Source organism: Condylostylus longicornis, unplaced genomic scaffold (assembly GCF_029603195.1).
Source record: "Condylostylus longicornis isolate FDR11 unplaced genomic scaffold, ASM2960319v2 ptg000072l, whole genome shotgun sequence".
In the NCBI taxonomy this organism is placed as follows: domain Eukaryota; kingdom Metazoa; phylum Arthropoda; class Insecta; order Diptera; family Dolichopodidae; genus Condylostylus; species Condylostylus longicornis.
In genome coordinates this window covers 3,499,406-3,525,625 of record NW_026578040.1, presented here as the reverse complement: position 1 = coordinate 3,525,625, position 26,220 = coordinate 3,499,406, and the positions used below count along the sequence as shown (strand labels likewise).

Here is a 26,220-nt window from a genome sequence, read left to right as displayed (position 1 = left end):
AAAAAAAAAATTTTTTAGGTTATTTTTTTAATGAAAATATGGTTTATGGTTTTTATATTTTATATTTTGCCTAAATATTTTTGGGTTTATTGAATTCTTGTTGAAAATGTCCTTTTTAAGGAAACAAAAAATAAAATAAACTAAGTAGAAAATAGAATTAACTATAAAATATCCTTTTTTTAACTTGAAAATTCCTTAAACAACATTTTCTATTCTACTGCATATAGTAGTTATCCAGAAGCTAAGTAGAACGAGAAAAGTACTGTCCATTCACAAAAAAAAATTTTTTTTCAATAAAAATTTTTTTATTAATTTCAAACGCTTATTGTTTGTCGTTTTTGTTCTGCAAAAAGTTGACATTTATTTATTTATGTATTATAGTGGCTTGTGGATGCAATATCAATCCAATAATATTTTGTGTCTAACTAAATTTTAGATAAATTCTGTATAGTGTAAGAGAAGCTTTATGAAAAATGACTTAAATGAATAAAACCCAAATTTTCAAGCACACACTTGTTTTCTGCAATTTAAAAGGATATTTAATTGATATGGTAATGAAATGAGTATAATTTTTCAAATAAAGGACATAATGAAATAAATGCTTTATATTTTGAGGAAAAGAGTGGGAAAAAATTTAATTTAATGTGAATTTCGTAAAATTTAATATACTCTTAAGAATTTTTTATACCGAGAACTAGACAAAAGTTTTGAATAAATGAAAAAAAAATATTTTACAATACAAAAATACACCAAGTACACGTTTTAGTTTCAGCGTGGACAATCACAATTGCCTTTGGGAAATAGCCATTATGCTGCAAAATCGTTAATAAATGTTATGTTTTGAAAAAACAATTCTATCAAGTTCAAAACTATGAACTCTAAACGGCTTTGAACTTAAACAATTTATCTTTCGTTTTAATTCTACAAATTAAGAAGAAATAAAAATTCAGCCATAATTAAAATTCACACATTTTACATGACATTAGTTCAAGAACATTGAGTTTTTTACAATAAATTTACCAACGATTTTCCAAAATTTTGTACAATAAATTAAAATCCGTGAAGATTATAGAACATCTATATATTATTATAAAATGTATGTAATAAATCTGCAAAAAGCCACAGAAAGCAACAAATAAGAAAAAATATTTCTTAATACTTACACAATTAACAACTGGAGGTAACAATGAAGCTGATATTGCCACACCAATTAATGGACCAGCTGAACCTTGTAATAATGCAACAGCAACACCTGTACCAGATGTTAACGCCCATAAAACACCCATCCATAATGAACGATAATTTCCTCTAATATTAAAACATAATGATTAGAAGTTAATTTAAAAAATAACGAATTGGAAAAATCAAATTTTTATGACAATAAAAAAAATTACCTAAAAAATTAGAAAGAAGACAAAAAAAACTTATTACTATGTGAGAAAATTTCATATTTTAAATTTATAACAAATTTGTACTGATTTCGGATCAAAATTTTTCAGACATATTTTTGTGCCGAAATTTTGATTTTAAATTTATTATTCTTAAAATTATAGATTTAAAATCAAATCATTAAATTTAACCCTAAAATCATTTCAGACTAACAATATTAATTTTTTTTAAATTATGCCAAAAATTTTACAATCTAAAAATACGTTCAATATTTTTTTCTATTTAATTTTAAGTGAACAAAGTTAATTTGTGAATATTAACTAAAAAATCAAAGAACAGACGGTAATTCAAAAATTATTTATATACAATCAAAATTTCTCAAATATCTTTAATTAAATATCCTTAACAAAAAGGTGTAACACCATAAATATAATATGCAGGACATTTTGTACGATCAGAACAAAACTTTAAATATAATATCATGGCGTATATAAAACCGCATTACATAAAGGACACAAACTTTATTATTTTGTTATGCTTTTTTTATTCCAAACAAATATTAAAGCAAGAAAAAAAAAGAACATAAAATTTGTTTTGGTTTCAAATTTTGCAGGTGGACATAATTACCAAGGTTCCAGACAAATTAACAGTAAAAGTAAACCCGAAAAAAAAAATACATAAAAATTAAACATAAAACGGACGAAATCCACATCTTCTTTGGTTTTGATAAAAAACAAGGAGAACAGAAAATTAATAAAAATCAAATTTAATCACTGTGTGGCGTAATTTTTTCTTATAATTTAAAATATTTTCGCATAGTGCTTATGCTATTTTTGTAAACTGGAAAGTAAATCAGATAGAAATTCAGAAAAATGCGATCTAATTCTCAATGCCATAAATTTCATAGGGAGTATTCAAAGCGGCAATTATGACTCCACAAATTTTAATGAGGGATTTATTTGTTTTTTGTTGACAGAATAAATTTTTACGATATTGCAATAGGAAATTCTGTCAACAAGCAATCTAAAATTTGGAATTTGTCATCTTTTTATCAGAATTTTATAATCACTTCGTCTGAAATGGTGTTTCTCATTTCAAAGAATTTAAGTGTATGAAAGGTTTTAGACTTGAAAACCAATGATGCACATAATTATAATTTAGTAAATTTATTCTATGATTAGTAACGCTTTCCAAGCTATATCTATTATACAAAAAATTAGTTGACTGTTGTTGTGACGCAACAAAACTGGTTAATTTCTAACTTAACTCACTAAAAACAGTTTTATCTGATCAAGGCAATTAAAGACATTTTGTTCCCGGTATTTTTTAACACATCCAACTTCTCCACAAAAAAATTTTTTAAATGCACCATACCAATTCACTTCTGTGCTCGAGAAAAATTATGTAATTTTAACTATATAAATAAGACAAAAAAGGATTTTATTATCCTTACAGATTTTCAGAACTTCAGATTTTGTCTTTTATTAACAAAATCTGTTAAAAATTACAAAGTTAAAAAAAAATGGAAAGACAATATTATTTTGCAAGGTTCTGGTTCCAAAAATATGAAATAAAAAATATAGTATGAATAAAAGTATTGAGGTGGTGTGAATAACAAAATAAGGATAAGGATCGTAAATTTTTCCTTTTTATTTTTTAAAATTGTTGTCTTATTTTTGTTTCCGTTTTTGGTGTCTTCATTTTCTGTTTTACTCTGTTTATTACGATAATGTCCTTCTTTTATAGCTTTAATTTTCATCCTTTTTTTTCATATGTCTTAAGTTGACCAAAAAACAAAAAAAAAATGTCCATTAAAACCAAGTGAGCGTTGCATTTATGACTAGAAAAGTTAATGTGGCTGACCATAACTACCTGTTTATTTTCAGTACCTGTTCTTTTTCTTCTTACAATATAAAAAAATATAGATAATAATTTTTATATATAAAGCAATTTCTTGCAGTCGAAAATTCAAAAATAATTACAGTATTAAAAAGTCGGATGTGGCCAGCTCATAGCCGACCACACTCTTTATTTTCACGATAATATCAATTCCAATAAATCTATGTTTTTATGAAGTTAACGGAATGAACGAGGCAAGATTTAAATACATGCGTAGATAGAAAAATATACATTTGACTCTTAAAATCTGGCGATTTTCGAATTTAATGAAAATTTTTTCAATTAGGTTGGTTGATAACCCAAACTTAAACGTTAAAATTCAAGTAATTCTGTTTATTAGTTTCTTAGTTCAGTTTGTATTGCCGTAAAATTATGCTTAGTTTATTTTTCAACAACCACGATTTAAACACATATTAATTTTTTATGAAGTCCGACAATTATATAAATTTGGCTATTTTATTAAAAGTCCTGTTGCTGACATTTGATTTTGCTGTAAAACAAATAGCTCAGTAATATCAGAAATGCCTTATATAAAGAATTTCAAAAAGATATGTTCAATTTCTTAAAAACAGTTTAAAATTTAGAAGGAGCGGCTTCTAGTAAAAGTAAAATTTCAATTTCTGAGATCTAAAATCTTAACTCACAACAACGCCATTTCAACTTAACAAACTAAATTTACATTATAAATTTTTCCGTCGATAGTAATACACGAATGACCACAGACAGGCAGAATAACTGTTAGACAGACTAGTTTAGTAACGTTTCTCTATCACGGATAGCACTTTAAAGCTTAGCATTCGAATTTTGATTCCACACCAATATGTCCCTTATGGTATACAATGCGGTCAATATTTTTTATATGTAAATTATCTGAACTTATTTGCTTGACTGATAAAATAAAATGTGTAAAGGTGCAAGTATAATGTTACAATTTGAGTAAAAGAATATCAAAAACAAAAATAATGAACATATAAAGAGCATGCTATATTATGCAACTTAATATTTTAAAGTCAAACTTTTTTAATTATATTATGATAATATGAAGAAAGTTTTTTTTTACTAAATATGTACATATTATATGTATGTATGTATAAAGGTATAGAAACACAAAAATTTTGAAAAACCACAAAACAAAATGCAAATTACTTAATTTTTCAAAATTTTGTCAAAGATATGATTATGTTCAATCATCACATTAAAAAAAAATATTTTTATGAAAACCACATCCTTCCTTGCAACAATTCTGATGAAACTTTGAATAACTTTAAAACACAATCTTTGTGTAAATAAATGTTATTCAGTTTTTCAAAATTTTTTCAAACAAAATGAGACAGCATAAATTTTGAAGTTTAATTTTGTAATTATTAAACTAGTGTATTAAAGTGCTTTCTTAAATAACAGTGATATTTATAGAAATTCAGCACTTGGTTTCTTTTCGGGTCCCAAATTATACTCAAAATCGATATTGAGATCTTGTACTAGTTAGAAACAATTATTACTTTTAACCGTGTTTCAAAAACAATTATAACACAAAGCTGCAAACTACACTTTTTTCAAAAACTTAAATTGTCCCATAATTTCCATGCAGTACCTTCAAAGCTGAGGAGCGTTTCCAATTAAATAAAAATATGAATACTATTGCTTTTTTTATTTTCGTAATTATTGTTTAGAATTTTTAAATATTTGAAAAACATTATTGGAAAATTAATTCAATTTAGGAAATAACTGTATTTAGTCGATTTATATTTTTCAAATTCGGCGAAACAATTTTTATAAACCAATTTATGCAATTATGAAATACTTAAAATTTATTAAAAAAATTTCAAGTTTTTAAAACCTTTTTTGGAAAAATCATACATTTCTATCGCATAACGCGTTGTTAGCATTTCCCAAAAATTTTTTTGAAAAAAAGTGCTTATTAGTTTCACTCTGAAAATAGAAAGCTCAAATTTCATACGTACATAAATCCTTACTAGAAACTTATTTCCATAGAGGAAAAGTTTTAAACTATTTCCCCCCCTCTAAGAGTTATAGCCCCTACAAACCCTAAAAATGCCATTACTAGTTATTGTTGCGAGACCATAAGCATTTTTCAAATTTTGCAAATGCAGTGGCTGACTTTTTCTACCGCAAGAAGTACCCCTTCTCAAACTATCGCCACTCGAAAGTTAGTGTAATTACATTTTCGATGAATCGAAATTTCTATATTTGCTATATTTGCAGAAAGCTAATACTAAATACCATGTCATTGAAAATTTTATTATTTTTCTTAAGTCACCCAATTAACCCTTAAATTCGAACGATTATATTAGTACCTCTTCACCTTTTTTTATTTTATTTCAAAGATTACATGCATTGCTCATCCTAAATGTATGCAATCTTTGGAATATATTCGTACAGAATGAATGTAATTTTAATAATGTAATTTGTACATGATACATAGATTGTTTTAAATAGCTTGATGAAGAGAAAACTGCTACATTACAAACCATTAGTTTAACCCAATTTTATTTAATTTTATTTATAATTAAAAAAAGGGTTTTAGTTTTACAAAGTACTAATGGACAAAGTAATCAAATTTTCATTCACATATTCAGCGAGAGTGTAAAGTTTCTTCCTTACAGAAAATGTACATTAAAACACGAACGGCAACAAAATTTGAATGTCGTATCTGAGGACAAAAATCTTAAATTAACTTTTTTTTCACCTGTTACCATACCGTTCTTTTGAAATTATTTTCTTTTATTTATTTTTATACTTAGTTTCCATGACCTTTTCATGTAAATTTTATCCAAAGATATCAAAACAAAAAACAAGAGGAGAAAATTAAATAGAAATCACTTGAAAACAATTTTATGCCAAATTACCTCGAAGGAATTGTGTAAAAATGTAAGCTTTCAACTAAAGAAAGAAAATGAAATAAGAAAAACTCTTACAATACACCAATGCCCACATATTACAACGTAAAACAGTTATAAATTTTATAAATTTTTCATATTTATGAATAATTTTTCTTTTTTCAATTTCATTATTTCTGTTTCTGCCGTCGTTTTTCTTTTTTTTGAAAAAGGAACCCTTTAAGGACACAAAATAAAATAAGAAAATTTTTCAAGAATAATTTTTTTTTTCTTTTTACTGTTGTTTGCTCTTGAAAAGGGGCACTAATTGGAAAACAGTGTTTTTAATCAATCTTTTCACGTATCAAGATTTTATTTAATTTTTATTTCTCTTTGCGATACTTTTCTCATTCTCTTTCCTTTTCCCGCTTTCCATTTTAAATAAGTAAATATAATTAAATTTAAGAAAGAAAAAATAAAATGAAACATAAGAGTGAACGCCAAAAAATATGCAATCACTTTATGTTAATTCGTTTTTTTTTCTCTAAATTAATGTAAAAATTGTAATTACATATAAATTTCATAATTAAACTTGAAAATTATTTTCAACTTTCTCTTTTTGTTTCTTTTTTTTGAATTTTGTTCGAAATTATCTCTACCTCTAGTTAGAGAAAGTTAAAGAACACCAAAAATTTATTAAGTAATTTACTCTTTTTAAGTCAACCCTTGAACTTTTAAACTGACTGTATAGTAGACTAACGGAAAGAGTAAAGTGAATAAAAGCTCAAGTACATAGCGCAAAAATCTTTAAAAATCAGCTTGCTTTCTTTTTTGTTTGCAAGGTTAAGTTAGAAAAAGTCATTTAAAAAAGGGTCTAATAATTTCTTCGTAGTTTATGTTTTTCCTTTTTAAATTTTTTTTTGTTCTTTACTTTCTGTTTTAAGTTTTTCTTTATTTTCTTTTTACTTCTTTATTTTGATTAAATATTTTTTTCAAAATTGTAGAAAAATATTAAAAACAAAAATATTTGCAATACCCCTTAAACACTATATGTATAACAAAAATAAAATTCCTTAGATATAGAGAATTCCAATCAGAATAGATTTATTTTCCCTTCGGGACATTCAGAATGTTGTGACTTGGTCACGAATTCTATCCCTATAATTTTCTTTGCATTTTGTTTATATACAAAGAAAAAAGATTTTCTTTTTTTTTTCAGAAATAAAATAAATTTTTTCTTTTTTACTTTTCAGGTGTGAAATTTATTATTATAATCACACAAATAAAAAGGGTTTTAATAGCCTTTTATGTATATATGAAAAAAAAGAAAAGAAATAATGTAAAGAAAAAAAATGTTGAAGAAGAAAATTTAAGTTATCAAATTTTTGGGAAACATGAAAAAATAAGAATTTTTTTTTCATTTTTGGAGAGTCTTTAATGTCCTTTAAAATGTCCTTAAACTAAATTTATTGTACATATTATATTTATACGATTTGTTTTTTTTTTTTTTTAATAAATTTATATGTACAACTAGAAATAGAAGATTATGGAATATGAAGAACCCTTGAATTTTATTTCGTTTTATTCTACAATAACTTTTACGCAATAAAGGTACACACCTACGTCACAGTACATACATAAGGAAAGGATCCTAGATATTTTTATATGTTTCTAATAATAGTAATAGGTATTCCTTCTGAATAGGTAGGGATGTACAAGAGCGAGTAATTTAAAGGACTTTGTATGTCCGTGTCATAATTTTGTGCAATAATATTAAAAAGAAATAAAACAAACATTCATGACAATTTTGTTAATTTTGAGTACGTTTTCAAAAAGCTATAAAAAATGTACTTATTCGTTTCATTCGATCTATTCATCTGTCTATTCATTTCCAAAACTTTTGATATTCAAATATTTAACGATATAATATACAGGGCGTTTCGCATAAGCTGGGAAATAATTTCAAGTGGCCTGTAAAATAAGCCCCTCCCCCCTCACCCAAACAGTTTTTTGCTGAAAATTGATCGAAGAATCATTCATGAAATTATTTGCAACCTTATGCGAAACACCCCGTATATAAAACATATAATATGGACACAAGAGTATTTTTTTAATAAAACAACGTTTTCATAAAGCAACGCTGGAAACTTCAAATTTTTTAAACAAGTTATACATTTTCAAATATTTTACATTACTGTACGCCTGTTGTATTTTTATTATTTTTACAATTTAATTATACTACCCTGATTATATGCTTTACGCCCCTGTTTATAGACTTACATTTTCTAACAACTATTGTAACGAGGTTTGATAAAATATTTTCGGTATAACTTTTTTCTGTTTCTATACTTGGTATTTATAAACTTTATAAATGTTAGAATTCTTGCCTTCAAACACATTATTTAACAAGAGAAACACCTTCAAATATTGAAGGTGATAAATTTTTGTAATTTTTGCTCCCTTGTCTTTTTCTTTTTATTGTTTCTTTAACTCACTCCACCTGTAAATCAAATTAAAGTAAAATGGAGTATTTAAAGAAGGAATAAAGAAAGAAAAATTCCAGCACCATACCTAATAATTAAAGTATTTTCTACTAAATTCAGCACACGTGCAATAAAAATTTAACCGTTTCTTTGCCCGTATTTTATTATTTAAGCAACAACTCTCATATTAATTTTTTTTTTGGTCTTCAAATTAAATATTTTTTAGCTTTTAACATTTTGTTTGTGCTCTCATTTCTAATTTTTCAATACATACCTACTTACTTTCTGTAGGTATAATTTTACAAGATTATTACGTTTTTACTGTAAATTATTTGCATATTTTAAGCAACGGACTAAATATTATAAAAAATTTAATAATTAATTACACAAATTTCATGTTGGAGAATAGCAGAAAAATTTTCAATTATTAAAAAGATAATTTTTTTTAAAGAATTTTAATTATTTTACGATAATTTTCTATTATTATTGTTTTACTGTTGTTTATTTACTCTCCTCCAACTTGCTTAATGTAAATAAATATTTTTTTTCCTCATTAACTTTGGAATTTTATTTACGTTATTTGACAATTATTTATTGTTATTTTTTTTACTTTGCGCTTTTTAAGTTCTTGTCCAATATTAATTGCGGTTCATTACAATTTTTGGTTATTGAAGAATTAAAGATTTTAGTAAAAACTGATTGACTTAAAAGTTTATTAAAGAAGAAGGTAAAATGATCTGAAAGATTAGAGTTTGTGTTTTTATATTTTTTTCACAATTCACTGTTGATTGAACTCCGCTCTATAATTTTACTATTCATTTGAATTAACCAAGATTATAATTTTTCAATTAGCAAATATTTGATTTTTATGACTTGAGTTTTGAGAAACTCATATAACAAAATAGAACCAGATACACGAGCAGAAAGCTCCTATACAGTTTTATTTAAATATTTATGATTGTTCTCTTGAAATTTGGTTGTAATAATATAAATGTCAAAAGCTTTTAAAATTGTAGAGCAAGTTCCCTTACCAATCGTTTTATGCTACGTTACATAATTTTATTTGGCGCCATAATCACCATTTAAACTATTTAGAGATTTATAGGTTTTTTAAATGCAATCGTTTACTACAGTGATTCCCAAAGTGGTCTATATAGGCCCCCAATTAAGACCTGCTAGGGGTGTACGAAAGTGAAAAAAAAATTTTTCTATCAAGAATTGAAAAACACGAAAAGGGGGTCTACGAGAGAAGAAGTTTGGGAATCTTGGGTTAAGTGTTATACATGAATTCAGTTGCTTTTGAAGATTGTACAAAATTGCCATGTACCTATTAACATATGTATAATATCATGCTTTTAGTCTGCTAATCACTGTCATCTGAAATGCAAGCTTCTTACTCTTAAGTATGAACTTAATAAACACATGTAAAATTAATTCATTATTACACCTATACCGTGTTTTCTATATTTCTTCCTTTCACTGTTCACGCTACTTATATTCAAACATAGGTACTATTAATTAGATATTTTATCCATAATTCATAGTTATTGAGCTTAAACTATTTAAATATTTTATCATAATAAAATTAATTTCTTAAATAATTTTTTATTTCATTGTTTTAAAATTTTATTAAAAATGAAAGCAAAAGCATAAAAACCAACAAATTCAACTATTTAATAATACAATAACTATTTTATAACCATAAGGCCATCATTATACATTTACGATCTAAAAGAAATTTTCTTGTATTTTACTTGACTTTAATTTTAAGGTTCGTTAAATAAGAAAATTGAAATTTCCGTAATATTTTCTAAAAGATTTTTATAAAACAAAAATATACAAAATAATAAAACAGACCAACGATACTTTTTACCTTTATTATATAAATAAGAATGACTATTTCTATACAAAAATTCTACTCGGAAACAACCACTTATAATGAAATAATAATCAACTTACCTCCCTTTCATTTCTTCGGTTGGCCAATCACCAAAACCCCATGGCATTTCAGTTGTGCCTAAGATTAATCCAAAAATAAAACCAAATACCATTGAAATAAACATACCAAGAGCCAAAGAAATAAAACCAACTCTCTGTGAAATGATAAAAAAAAGGGAAAACAAAAACAAAATAAAAATATTATATTTGATAATAAAAATTTCGCAAAATAAATATAAAATTATAATATTGTATGTATAAATTAGGAAGGACAATGAAAATATTACAAAAAAAAAAATTAAATAAAATAACGTTAAAATACAAATTGAAACGACGGCGCAGGAAGGAAAAAAATATTTTTCTAAAGACAAAAGTAGCTTAACTTCCCTACATTCTCAAAGTTTTCTTTTACATATGCGTGTGTGTGTTTGAAATTTTTTACAAAGGTAGTATAAAAATTATCAATCGTTCTCTTAATAATAGCACGAATATTTTATAAAAAATATTTAGTCTTAATGAAATCTTCTCATTTCGAAAATAATATTTGAACTTTACAGTCCTTAAAATTTATTCGTATAGTTAAAGTAACAACCTAATATTATAGAAAAAATATTTTCCAATCGACGCTATATATTGAGATTTAGATTATAATACCGGTTGTATTTTGTGCTTCAACGCTAAATTTAAATAAATTTTTAGCTAAAATTCTCGTACTTGATATTTTATTGAAATTTTCGTTTTTTAATTGAATTTTTTAAAAATTTAGTCAAAAGAACCAAAACATTATACCTTCCATGTTATTTTATTTTCTATTTCGTTTCACAATAACCGAGGCTTACAATATATGTTTTACTCAAATAAAATAACGAGTAGAAACGACACTAAACATACGTTTCTTTGTGATAAATTAAACACAAGATTTTTGCTAAATCCCATAGTCAACTTAGAAAATCAAATGAAATTTCTTGGGCTTGCTCTCCTTTCTTGAGCTTTATGATAATTCATAAATTATTTCCAATTAAAGTTTTTTCCTTTAAAGAAAAGCTATTCTTTTGTTTCAAGTTTTACATCCTTCCATATTCTTATTTAAAATGTCTCTGAATTTTATGATGTTCACAAGATCTGTAACTTAACACTACTTAAGATTTATGATTTTTGAAAACCATTAAGGAAATATTAAATATATTAAAATAATGAATAGGAAAACGTATAGAAAAAATATATAGAAAATTTTTTAAGTAACTGCTATATGTATGACAATCTGACAAGAATAATTTTAGATTTCTTGAAGAATAACGATAAATGATTTTTTTCCATTTTAAAGAGAAAAAAATTAAAATTTCTCCATCGTATGATTTTAAATTTTGTTAACCACACTGCCGGAATTATACACCAAAACAAAAGAGAGAAAAAAAAAATAATCAGTTTTGTTGTTCTCTGTTTTTTTTTTCGAAAAGATTTGTAAAGCCCCGAGCCAAAAATAAAACAAAGAAAGCGGAAACATAAAATACAAAACGCAAAACATTACTTTTCTAAAAATTTTAATGCAAAAATTATTCAAAAATTTTAACGGAAGGAAAAATTTTTAATGGAAAAAAATTTTGGAAGTAGCTAACAATCTTTTTAAATTTCTTTGTTTTAAATAATGCAAATCCAACATTCTTAGAATTTAATTTTTGGTCATTATAATAAGTTCAATCTGAAGAATAGCTTATCATCTGCTCTTTAAAGTGATTCTAAGAATCTTTTAGTTGAAGAAAATTACGCTTTTTTCCTATTTCATGATTTTGAGATCACTTTTGTTTCAGATTAAAATTCCGATAATCAATTTAAGCTCAAATATAAACTGGATGAAACGGAAAATATTGTCATTGCACAATATTTTTTTTCCAGCTCCGTCTGATACTGTAACTTCAAATAAAAATCGTTTTTAAAGAGAGAGGAACAAGCTTTAAGAAAATTTCGCTTTTATTTTATTTGAAATGAGGAGATAAACTTCTTCTACGTTTGACTAATATAAAGTTGTTATTCCCGAACAATATACCGTAGTTATTCCCGAATAACTACGGTAAATTAATACCTACGGTATACCGTAGTTATTCCCGAATAACTACGGTAAATTAATAAACCGTATTAGCGACCAGTTTGGAAAAACTTTCAAACAAGTGGACGCAGAACAAAGTATCGATAACATCTACACAATTTACGGTTCTAAGGTTAATAATTACAGAAGCCACAAAATAACGCGGTATTTAAAGTAGTTAATATTTTAGTTTACTCTATATTTATTTAATATTTTCAATACTTTCAAATATTTCTTTTATTAAAATGTTAACAATTTTTTCATTTAAACAATTCTTCTTTTATTTTCAGGTAAGTTTTCATCATACCGCATTCATGGGCTATATCTTTTAAGTAAGTAGAGTTTCTTAAATTTTAATGTAGAAAATAATAAAAACATAATATTTTCGTCCTGTAGCTAATATTCCAAATAAGCATCTATAAAACTCATAAGGAATTTGAAACTGGCTGGGGGCCCTATTGCACTAACCACGTTTTGCTTTATAACTTGTTAACAAATTTGCAGAGCTTCAGCTGCACCAAGAATCAAAATTTGGTGCAACTTTATAAAAAAAATATTTTTTATAAATATTTATAATTTTCATAAATATTTTAAAAGGCGATCAGAAAAATGTAAAAATTTGCTTGTTCAAATAAGCAATTCTCAAATTTTAAAACAATTCTCAAATCTGAAAATCAGACATTGAAAAACATGTTAAGCCTTTATTTTGCTTATTTGCATTGCATGAATTCAACATTAAAACTAATTTCAGTAAAAATTATAAATGGGCAAGAAACCATAATTAGGTTCAAGATTTGAAAATTCTTCTTACATAAACTGTCAAAAAGTTATTAAAATACAATTTTCTGTTCTTACTAGCACTTTTCCAAACAAATTTTGAAGAAAATACTTATTAGTTTAACTCTGTCCGTCTGTTCACCCATCCGTCCGTTCGTATGTCTTTTTATAAAAACTTCTACACCCTTTAAAATAGATAAAATTAGTACCTAAAATAAAAACTTTTAGGTATTAATAAACAGTTAATTTTTTTATAAAAGCATTTTTTCCTAGTTCGATTCCCTCCTAAGTTACTGCCTTTCGAAATTTGTAAAACATCATTTTTCGATGTCTTAAATTTTCTTAAATGCTAGAATTTTTATAAATAGAGAATGCTAACGGTTTATTATCGCAACAAAAAAAAAATATAATTATTTTACTTAACTAACTTGCTTAACCGTCCAATTGAACCATGTTAATGCTTCTTTCATTTTTTTTCCATCCTACAAGTAATCACTAGTTTTATATATTTGTTTTATATAACGCACAATTTTCAGTTGTTGAAGGGAAAAGTGCTACATTACAAACCATTGGTTTGACCCAACTTCATTTGTGACTGATGAATGTTATACTTGTAATAAACTAAAACTTAATACTGCAGCAAAATTATAAATATTTTTTTAATGAAATTTAATCTCACTTTTTATTAATTTTTCGTATAAAAGATCATTTAGTGAAAACTTTATAAAAATATTTTTAATAATGGTCTTAGGAACCATGAACACAATACATAATTTTTGCCAGGAACATATAAATACAACTTTTAATGATAAAAAATTGCTTTTATCTGTTCGGAAGCATTTTGCGTTTAAATTTCGTTCTAACCTGAAAAGTTAAAAATATGACAAGAAATCTTTAATTTATTATTATTAAAAATTTTTTTAACATGCGATGTAAAGTAAATAAAATAACTAGGTTTTTTTACTTTATGCTTTAAGGTTTATGGGTTCTTTATTCTCCAATTTGTACGCGGGAGTTAAAGAAATAGGAGTTTTACTTTTAAGGAAGTAGGAGTTCACATTATGATTTTCAAGCTTTTTTTGTAGTTAAAGAAAAGTTTTAGATGAAAAATATTAGAGAAAATAGAATCGAACTATTTGTTTTACCAATCAGAAGAAAAATTAACTTAAAGATGTTTTCCAAGATGAATTTTTGGGTAACCGCGCACCTTATTCGAAAACTATAATAAATTTTAAAATTTAAGAAAATTTACACTTCAAATTGAACAACTAGAAATAGTTTCGTATATGAATAAAAATATTTTTAATAGTGTGGTAGACTAGACTGTGACTAAAAGCAGTGTTTTAACAAATTGTTGAAGGAAAAAGAGCTACAATACAAACCATTGGTTTGACCCAACTTTATTTTAAATGATTTTTATTTTGATTTTAGAGTTTTAAAAATTTTATATTATTTTAAATTATATACCGAGTAGGTTTTACAAATTCTTTAGGAAATTGTAAATTAAACTATTATATAAACATAATGTTATAATTATTAATCTATACTATATCTTCCAAAACGAGAAAATATGCCGTCATATAAGAGTTAGGACATTTGGCCATTTACCTTTTAAATTAAAATTCCAAATAAATTTCAAAATCTTTAAAACAAAGTAATAAAAATATGCACCCAAAATATTATTCTTCAAACTATAAGTTGTGATGCTTCACAAGCGAAATGTGTATGATTTTTAAGCTTTAAATCAATTCTGTGGCAAAACAATAACCTGTATATCGAGGCAAAATATATCGATTAAATAAACTTACATACTCGTATAGGTTAAAAAAACTAAATATTTATTTACCCAATTAAGTTTTTAGAATTTAAATCACCATCTTTAATTAACTGTTTCATGTTTAACTATAGTTTAAAAAGTCCAATAATAGCGTGTGAGCACATTTTTTTTCAAATTTAACTAGATTTTCTTGAAAGCAGTAGTTGGTCAGAAAAAAATTATTGATTGTTTTTCGCAATTTAATAAGATGATGTGAAATTAATCAAATTTCGTTAGATTATACATTCAAATATGTCAAATTTCTTATAAGACTTTTGTGGTTTTGCCTTTTTGCCACAGAAATTGCTTTCATAATAAAGATTGTTTTGATAAAATCGAAAACTAAATTTATGAGTGTGCGTGTGTGTATGTTTCCACTATAGTAAACATAGGCCCATATGTTATGCTATTTAAAAAAATACTAAATATAATAAAAAACGAGAAAAAAAATAGAGTTGACCTTGTCAACTCTGTGATACCCGTACGAATTTGTTATCCTATGTGCGAATAACTAATGTGCCATAACTAACTATGGGGCAGACTATGACTTTAAGTTGCCGTATTACCATATTAATTTATGCAAAATTTCAGTACTATGTGTTATTCAAAATACTGGTTGTGCCAAACTACTATTGATGTTGTATGGCAGCTACCAGAAAGAGCCAAGAAATTTTAGCGCATTTTATCAAGCACATCGGCCCTGTTAATATACTCACTTGTGTGAAATCTCAATATCACAGCTTTTATAGTTTCTGAGATATAGTCAAATAACTTTTGAAGTTGTATGGCAGGTACCAGAAGGAACCAAGTAATTTCAACGACTTTTACCAGACACATCGGCCCTACTAATATATTCACTTGTGTGAAATCTCAATATCACAGCTTTTATAGTTTCTGAGATATAGCAAAATAACTTTTGAAGTTGTATGGCAGGTACCAGAAGGAGCCAAGTAATTTCAACGACTTTTATCAGACACGTTGGCCCTATTAATATATTCGTTTGTGTGAAATTTCAATACCCCAGCTTTTATAGTTTCTGAGATATAGCCAAATAAATTTTGAAGTTGTATGGCAGCTACCCGAACCGGTACCCCGATCATGTCCAATTTAAATAGGGTTCTGGCACTTACTACAATTGATCATTTGTGAAAATTTGGTGAACTTAGCTCAATTAGTTTTTGAGTTATCGTTCGGACGGACGGACGGACGGACGGACGGACGGACGGACGGACGGACAGACAAAGCTAAATCAACTCAGAATTTGACGCTGATCAAAAACATATACTTGAGTCTATATCTAACACCGTTATTTCTTAGCGTTACAAACGGTAAGGCAAATTTAGTATACCCTTCGAACATACGTTCGTACGGGTATAAAAAGTAAAAAATTTTATTAATGAAGAACAACAAAAAGTACATAAAACAAAACCACAAAGAAAACGATAGAAAATGGTTTTAAGTTTTTTCTTCGTTTTCCTTCTTTAAATTTTTAGGATTTTAAGTTGTAATAAAAATGACATAACTTGACATATTTTTTTTTCATTTTTTTCGATTTTTCTTATTAAATATTGTTTTTGGCTAATTGCAATTCTTGGCAACAATTTCTTTTTCAAAAAACAAGAAAAAAATCTTCTCTCTGTTACTTATTCTATTAAGTTTCGAGAAAATATATGAAAATTATTTTTGCTGACAATCTATATGAAACATTTTTAAAATTTTGTTTCTTTCATTTTATTTTTCAATTTAATAAAATGAAAGAAACAAAAATTAAATAAAATTTACAAATTACTCTTAAGTGCTGCAAATTTGAAATTTTCCGACACATATTTGGCATTATGACAATGAATAATAAAAAACAAGCAGCCATAGTGTGTATGTTGAGCCAAAGAAGAAAATTTTTAAAAAGGACTGCAAATAAAAACTCATATTATATTTTTATAAATTCAATTTTTATTTAAAACAAAAATAATTTTTATGTCAGTGTACACTAAGTCTATCGCCATACAAATACAGAGTTTTTAAAAAAATTCTTAAATACCAAAGAGTTAAAAAATTAAAAGTTTTGAAAATAAAATTTATATGGGTTTTGTTTTTTTTGCAACCATACATAGGAATCTTTATGTTCTCGTTGATATTTCAATGGAATAAACACCACTAAACTTTTCTAGCAAAATGTTACGTTGGCGAGAAAAAAATATAGCCAAATATAACAAAAACTTACAGCTTAATTTTAATTTTCTCATACTTGCTTAATGAACTCCCACGTATTAAGCCGTCACTTAACTTTTTTTCAATTTTGTTAATAGCATTTCTATTTTTTGTATTAATTTTTGAAACAAATTGACTCAACATTGCCAAAATCATTTCTATTACTCTGAGTTCCTTAACATTTCAAACATTAAAATTTTATTATGATAAAATTTACATGCATGTTAACTTTCTCTTTGTAAACTTTAGAATAAAATGTCAAAATTAATTTATCATTATCTTATCAACAACTGGTCTACAGATTTTTAAAATTTACATGTAATACAAAACTTGGAAAGCTCCAATTCTATTAAATTTTGCTTTAAATATGGTTTACTTTTAAAAAAAATTATGTATGAACAATATCAGTAAAAATGTACAAAAAATAAATTTTGTTTTTTATTATTCCTATGACTTTTGAATACTCTGTGTTCAAATTATTCTGCAGTAAAATATTTAAAAAATTAGTAGATATTCGTACTTAAATTTTTCAGTACAATAAACGAATTTTATAAAAATTATTAAAACCGGAAAATATTCCAGTTTTAAATTGCAATTCAGTAAAAAATATTCCTTATGATTTTAATTTTAAAATTTATAAGGCGAAAATTTAATTCAGGAAAAAATTATTATCTTGGACCCAAACCAATTTTTTTTAAAGAAAATAAACTTTAAAATTTAAACTTATATGAAAAAAAGTTATTTAAAATGGGGTTATAAAAAAATAAAGTTGAGTCACTAATGGTTTTTAATGCAGCAATTTTCCCTTAAAAAAGTGAAAATACTGCTTTGAAGAACAATCTGTGTACTACATTATTAAAATTAGTTTCATTCATAAACGAATTTGTTTCAAAGATTGCATACATTTAGATTGAGCAATGAATGCCATTTTTGAAATAAAAAAAGAAAAAATTTAAAGATAATGTTCGATTTAAAGGGTAAAGTTAGTAGCCGTATACCATAAGTTTGGGGGTCGAAAATGAGTAAAATTATTGTTCGGAACATAGTATTGAGTCGGAACCGTTCCCGAACTACAGGGATTTTGAGAAAACTTGGCGAAATTTTAACATACTTAACTACTTACTATACTAACATACTTATTTTCAACCCTCTAGCCGGTTGTAGACGGCTCTTAACTTGTTGGTGAATCACTCTCTATATGAAATTTCAGCTTTCTATCTTAAAGGGCGTAGAAGCTTTGTAAACATGTTTACGGACGGACGCACAGACGGATGGATGGACGGATGGATGGACGGATGGGCTGGCGGACGGAAGGATGGACGGACAGAGTGAAACTAATAAGCAATTTTCTCAAATTTTTAAGCAATTTAGGAAGACATCAAAGCAAAACTACTTAATAAAATTAAAATAGATCGATTTATTAAATTAATTAAAACAAATTATAACCATAGAGTTTTAGAAAATTATTCTTATCTTTTGCACTTTTATAAATTTAATTTCACACTGAGAGCCTTTCGTTGCAAAAATCTTTTAATCACCCTGAGATCCTTTTCTCGTTTAGATTTTCATTTCTTTAAAAAATTTTCCAAATGTAGTAAAGACAAGATATGCAGTAAATTCAAAAATTTCATTAGTTCCAACTAGTTGATAATTTTGATTTAGTTTATTGTAAATTCACAAACTTCCTCTGTTTCTTTTTCCAGAAATTTGATCTGATAAATCAAATTATTATCGCAATTGATAAACATACCATTAAAACTGAAAAATGCCTTTAAATTTAATATCAATAACGGCAAAAGTACAAAGGGAACATATTTGCTGCAATTACGCAATCAAAATTATTAAAATATGAAATAAATAAACTTAAACCGTTTAAAATTTCCACAATTTTTCGAGAACATTTTCCCTACAGTTCAATTATCATTTAAAACTCACTCGGAATCCTAATATTGAGAATTATTTTTTTTACTACATATATTAACAATAATATTCTTATTTGATTTCTTAAGGTAGGGGTTAAATTATTAGCTAGATTATTAAAACTGCTGAAATATTTGTTTTATGCGTCCTATATAATTGACCAGTTCTACGGCCATGTCTGCAAAAAATATGAATTTAAGCTGAAATAAATATTACAATAATGGTTATAAAAATTCATCACGATTGTAATAAAAGAAACATTTTGAAGGAGGCATGAAAATATATAAAAAAAATATTTATTTTTTCTTTTGTAGTTACATAACGTAACTGTCACATAGATCTAATCTCAGCATCTGTTAATCGTTGCATTCTGTTTCTTCTTTTGTTCAAAAAATACAAATAAAAATACTAGTGGCCTTGAGATTTTTTACTTCTTTTATTGAATTTTTCCACTTTGTTTGAACTGATAGGGAATGTAAATAAGTTTTTGTCAAATTTTTGTGTTCAGTTTCATTTTCATTTAGTATGGTTATACAAAATAAAGTGAGTATCCTTTATTGTCCTGAATTTTGAATAAAACAGCTTCAATTTTTTTTTGCTTTTCTTATCTTTTGTTATTTTTTTAGTAAGAAATAACAATATAAGAAGTTAACAGCCAAATACACTCATAGATTAATACCTACATACATATTATGTGTATATTTAATATGAATGTACATTTATATGCGAATGTGCGAGTGTGTGAATAAAAAGAACAAAACGTAGAAAATTGTTTACTTAGGTATTCATGAGTTGAGAATTCGTCTTGGGTTTTGTAATTTTTCAAAATTATTATAAACTTTTATTTTTTTTTTGGTCTTTTATAGCCACGTATGTTATGTATATAATATACTAAACGCATAAACATATATAACAAGTTTATATGCACATAATTGAACCTTTTATAAGAGAAAAAAATCTTTAGATTAAAATCAAGAAACTTAAATAATTCAAAAACATATTTTCACTCCCTTGTCATTTCATATTTTTCCTTTTTTGTCGTGCTACATTTTTAATGTAATGAACATAAAACAGAAACAATGAATTTTTATGATTTTTCTTTAATTCAATTTCTTTGGTTCTTTAAATTTTACAGAACCATAAAATTTTTAAACCTTTCCTTTTTCTGGGTGCACTTTTAGTAAAATTTTGGAACAATTAATAATAATAAGAAATTTGTTAAAAACACACATTTTTCAAGCAGATTAAGAAAAATTAAAATCACCATCTTTCCAAGCATTTTATTATTTCATTTTCTCTAATGATTTATATCCAATGGAATTTGTCTTATTCTTTATTCTATACATATAGATATACATGTACATAAAGAGTACATAATGCGCTTTTTAGATATTGGTAATTATTCCTTAAAACTAATTATTAGATTGGGGTTTCATGTCCGGGTTAAATCACTCTAGAATTGGAAATTATAAAAACTGATTCAAAAAATTAAATTTAAATCAAAATATTGTTATGAATATCGGAAAATTGAAATGTGGTGTAATTAAATTAAACTCAAAATGCTTATATACGCGAAAGGACATTGAAGTTTGTTGATAAGGAAGTGTATTTAAATACTGCTAAAAGTTTGACGATACACTACAAAGTTATTTATGATTAAATTCAAAAATATACTGATAACTAATTCCAATATAGTTGTAGTTTAAAAGATTGAAAAGTTGTAATTTTAAAAATAAATGCTAAGTACTCGTATAACAAATGACTGCAACTAATAATTATATTAATTGCTAAAATGATTTCCCATATCCATTTCTTTTTCAATATTCCATGTTATACCTATCCACCCAATATGTATAATGAAATCGACTAACAGTACACATACATAATATTTATGTACATAATATTTTCCATCATTTTCAATAACAATTTTTAAAAAAAAAAACCACGGAATATATCTGTGTGTATATTCCATTTTCTACTGATAATAATGTGTTCAACTTGTATTTTTAAAAAATTTTGAAGTATACAAAAAAAAAAAGAAAAAAAAATATAATAACTTACAACTAATTCTCGATCTGATATTATTGTACCAAATGTTATCGACATAACTGGACCCATTAATGGCGATACAAGCATAGCAGCAACAATATTTGGTGCATTATTTTCAACTAAACCAAGTGCAGCTAAAGAACTGAAAATAAAATTTAAACAAGAATAAAATTTTCCAAAAAAATATTTTATCCTGCTTGAATGTACATAGCGAGTACGCACACATAATACTATTTGATATAATATAACAATAACAATATATCTGTAATAATAGTATATAAAACAGTATAGTATTACAGAAATTCTACTCTAATTATGTAATGAAATAAAAGATATTTATTTTGTTAAAATGAAATCTTTTAAAATCGTAGTGTGAAATCAAGAGTGGAAAAGTAAATTTTTTTAGGGGAAGCCTTAACAATTGATTTTTAATTAAGATTTCAAGTATTTGGGTATTTTATAATTTTACTAATATTAAATAAAGTTGTTAAGAAACATAATTATGAATTATAAGTAGAATTATCAATAAAAGCTGTATTGAAAATATTGATTTTATTGTTAGTTAACCTGGTATAATTTTACAATTTTACCCGAATATTTTATTTATCGAAAATAGAATTTCACAAATTTATTGCTACAATTTAATTTCTTTCTTACAAAAATCTTAAATTAAATTGTGACCAAATCACTTGCTATAGCAATGACAACTTGTACTGTACAATAACCTACCCTATTAAGCATTAAGAAGCTTTTAAGATTTCATATTGCGGCTGTACTATGACTGATAAAATAAACGATTAAAATACATAAAAGACATAGCTATATGTATATTCAAAAATCGTTAATGAACTCCCCTATTGAGAAAACTAATTTATTTTCCTATGTATATATATGTATAGAATTTCTCCCTCTTGAGTATATCAACTTGAAAACATCATTAATTTCTCATTCAAATCATTAACATTTATAAATGTATAGTGAGCACAAAATCCACTAAGAGAATTATTTTGTTGTTGGTGCTCTTCTTTATTATTATGATTTTTTATTATTATTATTCTCCAAAAGGTATTAGCATTAAATTAGTATCTTGTCATTTAATTCACTTAGTTCTTATTATGAAATTAAAAATTCTTACTCTTCATATATTCCTACACAGTCCTACAACATTATATCACCATGTGATATAATCATAGAACAAATTTTATAATAGTGTCAACCATTAAATACACGACATCATGTCGCTTTTAATTATAATGTAAAATAACTATATACATAATTTATATAAACGAATGGATATACACAGTATCCACTTGTAAAAAGCAAAAAAAATAGAGAAAAATAAAACAATTTAGAAAAAAAAGATGAAATTCATTAAAAGGATATTCATCTATCTGTCATAACGCTAACATAAAAGAGTATTGGTATATAAAAATATTTTTTGTAAAAATGAAAATTAAATAAAAAATAATAGGAAGATTAAACTTACTCTGCTGTAACTATAAGTAGTAAATAATCAAAAGATAAACTTCCACCAGCTCTTACACCATCCACCACCTGTTTAACCGTTAACTTTGATTTTATTGACTCAACAAATTCATTCCATTTTGAAAGTTGCTCTTCATTTTCATCGCTATTATTATAAATTGAAAATAAAAAAGATATTTACATTAGCTAAAAATATTAAATGTTAGCTTAAGTATTACCATAAGGTTTTGAAAAAATACAAATATGTCAAAGGAATTAAGTCAGCTTTCTCTAAAAAAATGTAAGATTTGAAATACATTTGGTAGAAATTTTGACAAAAGAAAATCGCATAAATTAATAGAAAGAAAACATTTGAACTTTCACGGTTAAAGGGTAAATTCACAGAATTATTTTCTCAATGACCATAATAACGATTTTAGCTTTTATTTATTTTCCGAATTTCAACATTCTGCACTTTGTTATTTAAAAACTGTAGCATGACGTAATATATTTAAGAGAGAAAACATTTTATTTTTAATGCTTGAATTGAAATGAGTTAAAAGCAACTTTTCTTACCTCTTTAATTAAGAACAAAAGCTTATTAAAAGTATTTACTCAGTTGAAAAATTTCCAACAAATTCTATAACGAATTATAATTTGGCAACATGATTTCCCCTGCACCATTGACAAATAAAAATTGTTGACTATAAAATTTGATTTAATTTTTTCTATTATAGTTATTACATTGCAAGTATTAAGAAGCACAACACTTCGTATCCATATACTATTTTTAGATTAATATATTATTATTATTACATGAACATATAATATGAAGCATGTGGTGATACAATTTTCTACAAAGATTGTATAGAATACGAGTATATAGAAAAAAAATTAGGATTCAAACACAAGTGACGACGTACGATAGAATATTTGATAAATGAAAATCCTTTTAAGGATCATTAAAAATGAATGAGTTGAAAAAAGTATAATTTTATGTAACTTTTGATTGGATGTGTGTAAATAAAATTGGGTAACACAAAATAATAAGAAAGAAAATCTTGCATAGTGTAAAAAAAATTGAATGTAGCAATTTGTTTGTTGCTCTCTTCTATCATAACTAGAATGGAAATTCTTGATGACATTTTTATCATCTAGAATAAAAAACAAAGCAAAGACAAAAAATTGAATTAAAAGGTTCATCATAAAAACTTATAAAATTTTGTAATCAATATTTTTAAATGATTTCATAAATTTTGTTTTTTAAATTAATATTGTAGAATACGAAATATATTGAATCGTAAAAAAGGGATGGTAAAGTTAACCATCATTATAATTTCAATGTTATTAAATTATAATCGATAAAATATGATGAAATTACTCTCGAAGATATGAAAATGTTAGGCAGCGGCCTTCTCATTAACAAAATTATTATGCTCTCACATTGCACACATACTGCATAATTAATTTTGTTTTTATTACACATAATGAAAACTTTATTTTTTACACTATTATATAAGCAAGAATTAAACTAAAGCTAAAACAATCAATTTAACAAATTTAAAAAATAAATGGCTTAAATAAAAAAATTTTTATTCATAAATGTAGACTTTTATTATTTAATGTCATAAATTAATGTTACGTCAGAATGTTCTTTGAAAAGATGAACTCAAAAAACAAGTAAAAACTAATATCAGACAGGTACTAGTTAAACTTAAATAATCGAAATTTCAAAGGATTGACACATTTATTTCGATTATAGTATGTAGTTAGATAGTCAAATTCTGTTAAACTATTTGAGGGCAAATAATTCCATTTATTGAGAACTATGATAACTGCTATAAGTGAAGTTCATCGTAATTTATTTGGGATGAAAATAAATTTAGTCATAGAGTTTTTCATTTCTATTCAAGTATTTTTTACCCATAAGTTCAACTGGTACATAATTTCTACTAAAAATTAACTTAAATATTTAATTAAATTTATAATTGAAGTTTTTATTCTACAAGAACCAAGAAATTTAAGTTTTATTTCTTTTTTATAATTTACTTTACAAAGTCAAATTTAAGAGATATACTCGTACATAGGACATCCATAGCACAATCACAAAAACTCACAATGCCTATATTAATATACATATGTGACAATGTTTCTATTTTATTTTTAGAATTTTGTTCTCTATATATCATAACTAAATCTTTTTTGCTTTCGTCCCAATATTGTTGCTTTTTTTTATTTTGTAAATCAAATACATATTCACCACATTATCTTTTCATAAATATCCTTAAATATCCTTGAAAATTTGGGAATTATACCCAAATCTTTTTCATACTACACCAATCACATGATTTGGACAATATTCAGACAAAAAAACAAAAATAGAAAAAAAATCTTTGTTTTTGATCCTTGTTCAAAAATTTCATACAAAACATAAATATTTAAGTTGAAAAATGAAAGTATATCATATTATGGATTTTAAGGATATTTTATATTATATAATAATACGATGATAAGTGATAAGAAAACAAAAAAGAGAAACTGGTTAACTTCAAAAAAAAGAAAACAAAATATAACAAAACATTTTTTTTTTGCAACCCATTTGACCTAATATTAATTTTTTAATTTGTCCTTAGAGATCAATTAAAAGAAATTCTCATTGTACATAAGAGCGTATCTGTGTGTATGATTTTCGGTATAAAATTAAAAAAACGAAAAACATCTCATTAAAAAAGAGTTTTTAATTTACTTAAATATCCTTGTAAAATATGTTATGAAGTGTGTAATTTTTTTTTATCTTTCAGTATTAATTTGATTTTTGCTTACTTTTACAACATTTTTAACTATATTTTAAAATATAACATGTACTATTATTTGTTAGAGATAAAAAGCCCCTTTTTTTAGCAAAAAAGAAAGAATAAAGAATAAGTCAATCAAACCATGCTGTTATAAAAGAGGACATTTCCGACAAACAACTTCCGATGCTTATACTAGGTATTTATACTAGGTCTAACTAAATAGTGAAAATAATTTGCCACAGAATTTTACCTTAACATAAAATTTTGCATAAATTTAGGAAAAATTTATTATTTTATTTATAATAATTTTTACTAACAAATTTAGTGAAGGTATAAGAGTAAGAACAAAACTTCTGTTATAATATTCAAACAAAAAGTTCGATTGAACCTATCGAAGAAATAGAGAAACCAAACAACTATATTTTGCAAACTTAAACATACATAAAATTGAAACTAAAAGAAAAATTTTGTTAAAGTAAAATACAGTATTTATCAATATCTATTTATAAACCAACAATTTCGGATTCATCTGAGTTGTCATGTTGAGAAAAAAAATTATTCC

At 25.1% G+C, this 26,220-nt stretch overlaps 2 protein-coding genes across 3 annotated transcripts in view; one reads left to right on the top strand and one right to left on the bottom strand.

The window, feature by feature from the left end:
* LOC129612500 (hybrid signal transduction histidine kinase K-like) overlaps positions 1 to 13,016 on the top strand; it is a 159,129-nt gene extending 146,113 nt beyond the window's left edge. Inside the window, exon 6 of the mRNA XM_055526143.1 lies at positions 12,920 to 13,016. Within this exon, the coding sequence (XP_055382118.1) occupies positions 12,920 to 12,961 (42 nt within the window). The 3' untranslated portion in view covers positions 12,962 to 13,016. The remainder of the gene's footprint in view (positions 1 to 12,919) is intronic.
* Positions 1 to 26,220, bottom strand: part of LOC129612499 (uncharacterized) — a 108,794-nt gene that overhangs the window by 39,510 nt on the left and 43,064 nt on the right. For both annotated transcript variants that reach the window (XM_055526142.1, XM_055526141.1), the window contains exons 6-9: positions 22,886 to 23,029; positions 21,412 to 21,541; positions 10,568 to 10,701; positions 1,164 to 1,308 (exon numbers count right to left, since the gene is read on the bottom strand). In XM_055526142.1, coding sequence (XP_055382117.1) covers positions 1,164 to 1,308; positions 10,568 to 10,701; positions 21,412 to 21,541; positions 22,886 to 23,029 — 553 coding nt within the window. The remainder of the gene's footprint in view (positions 1 to 1,163; positions 1,309 to 10,567; positions 10,702 to 21,411; positions 21,542 to 22,885; positions 23,030 to 26,220) is intronic.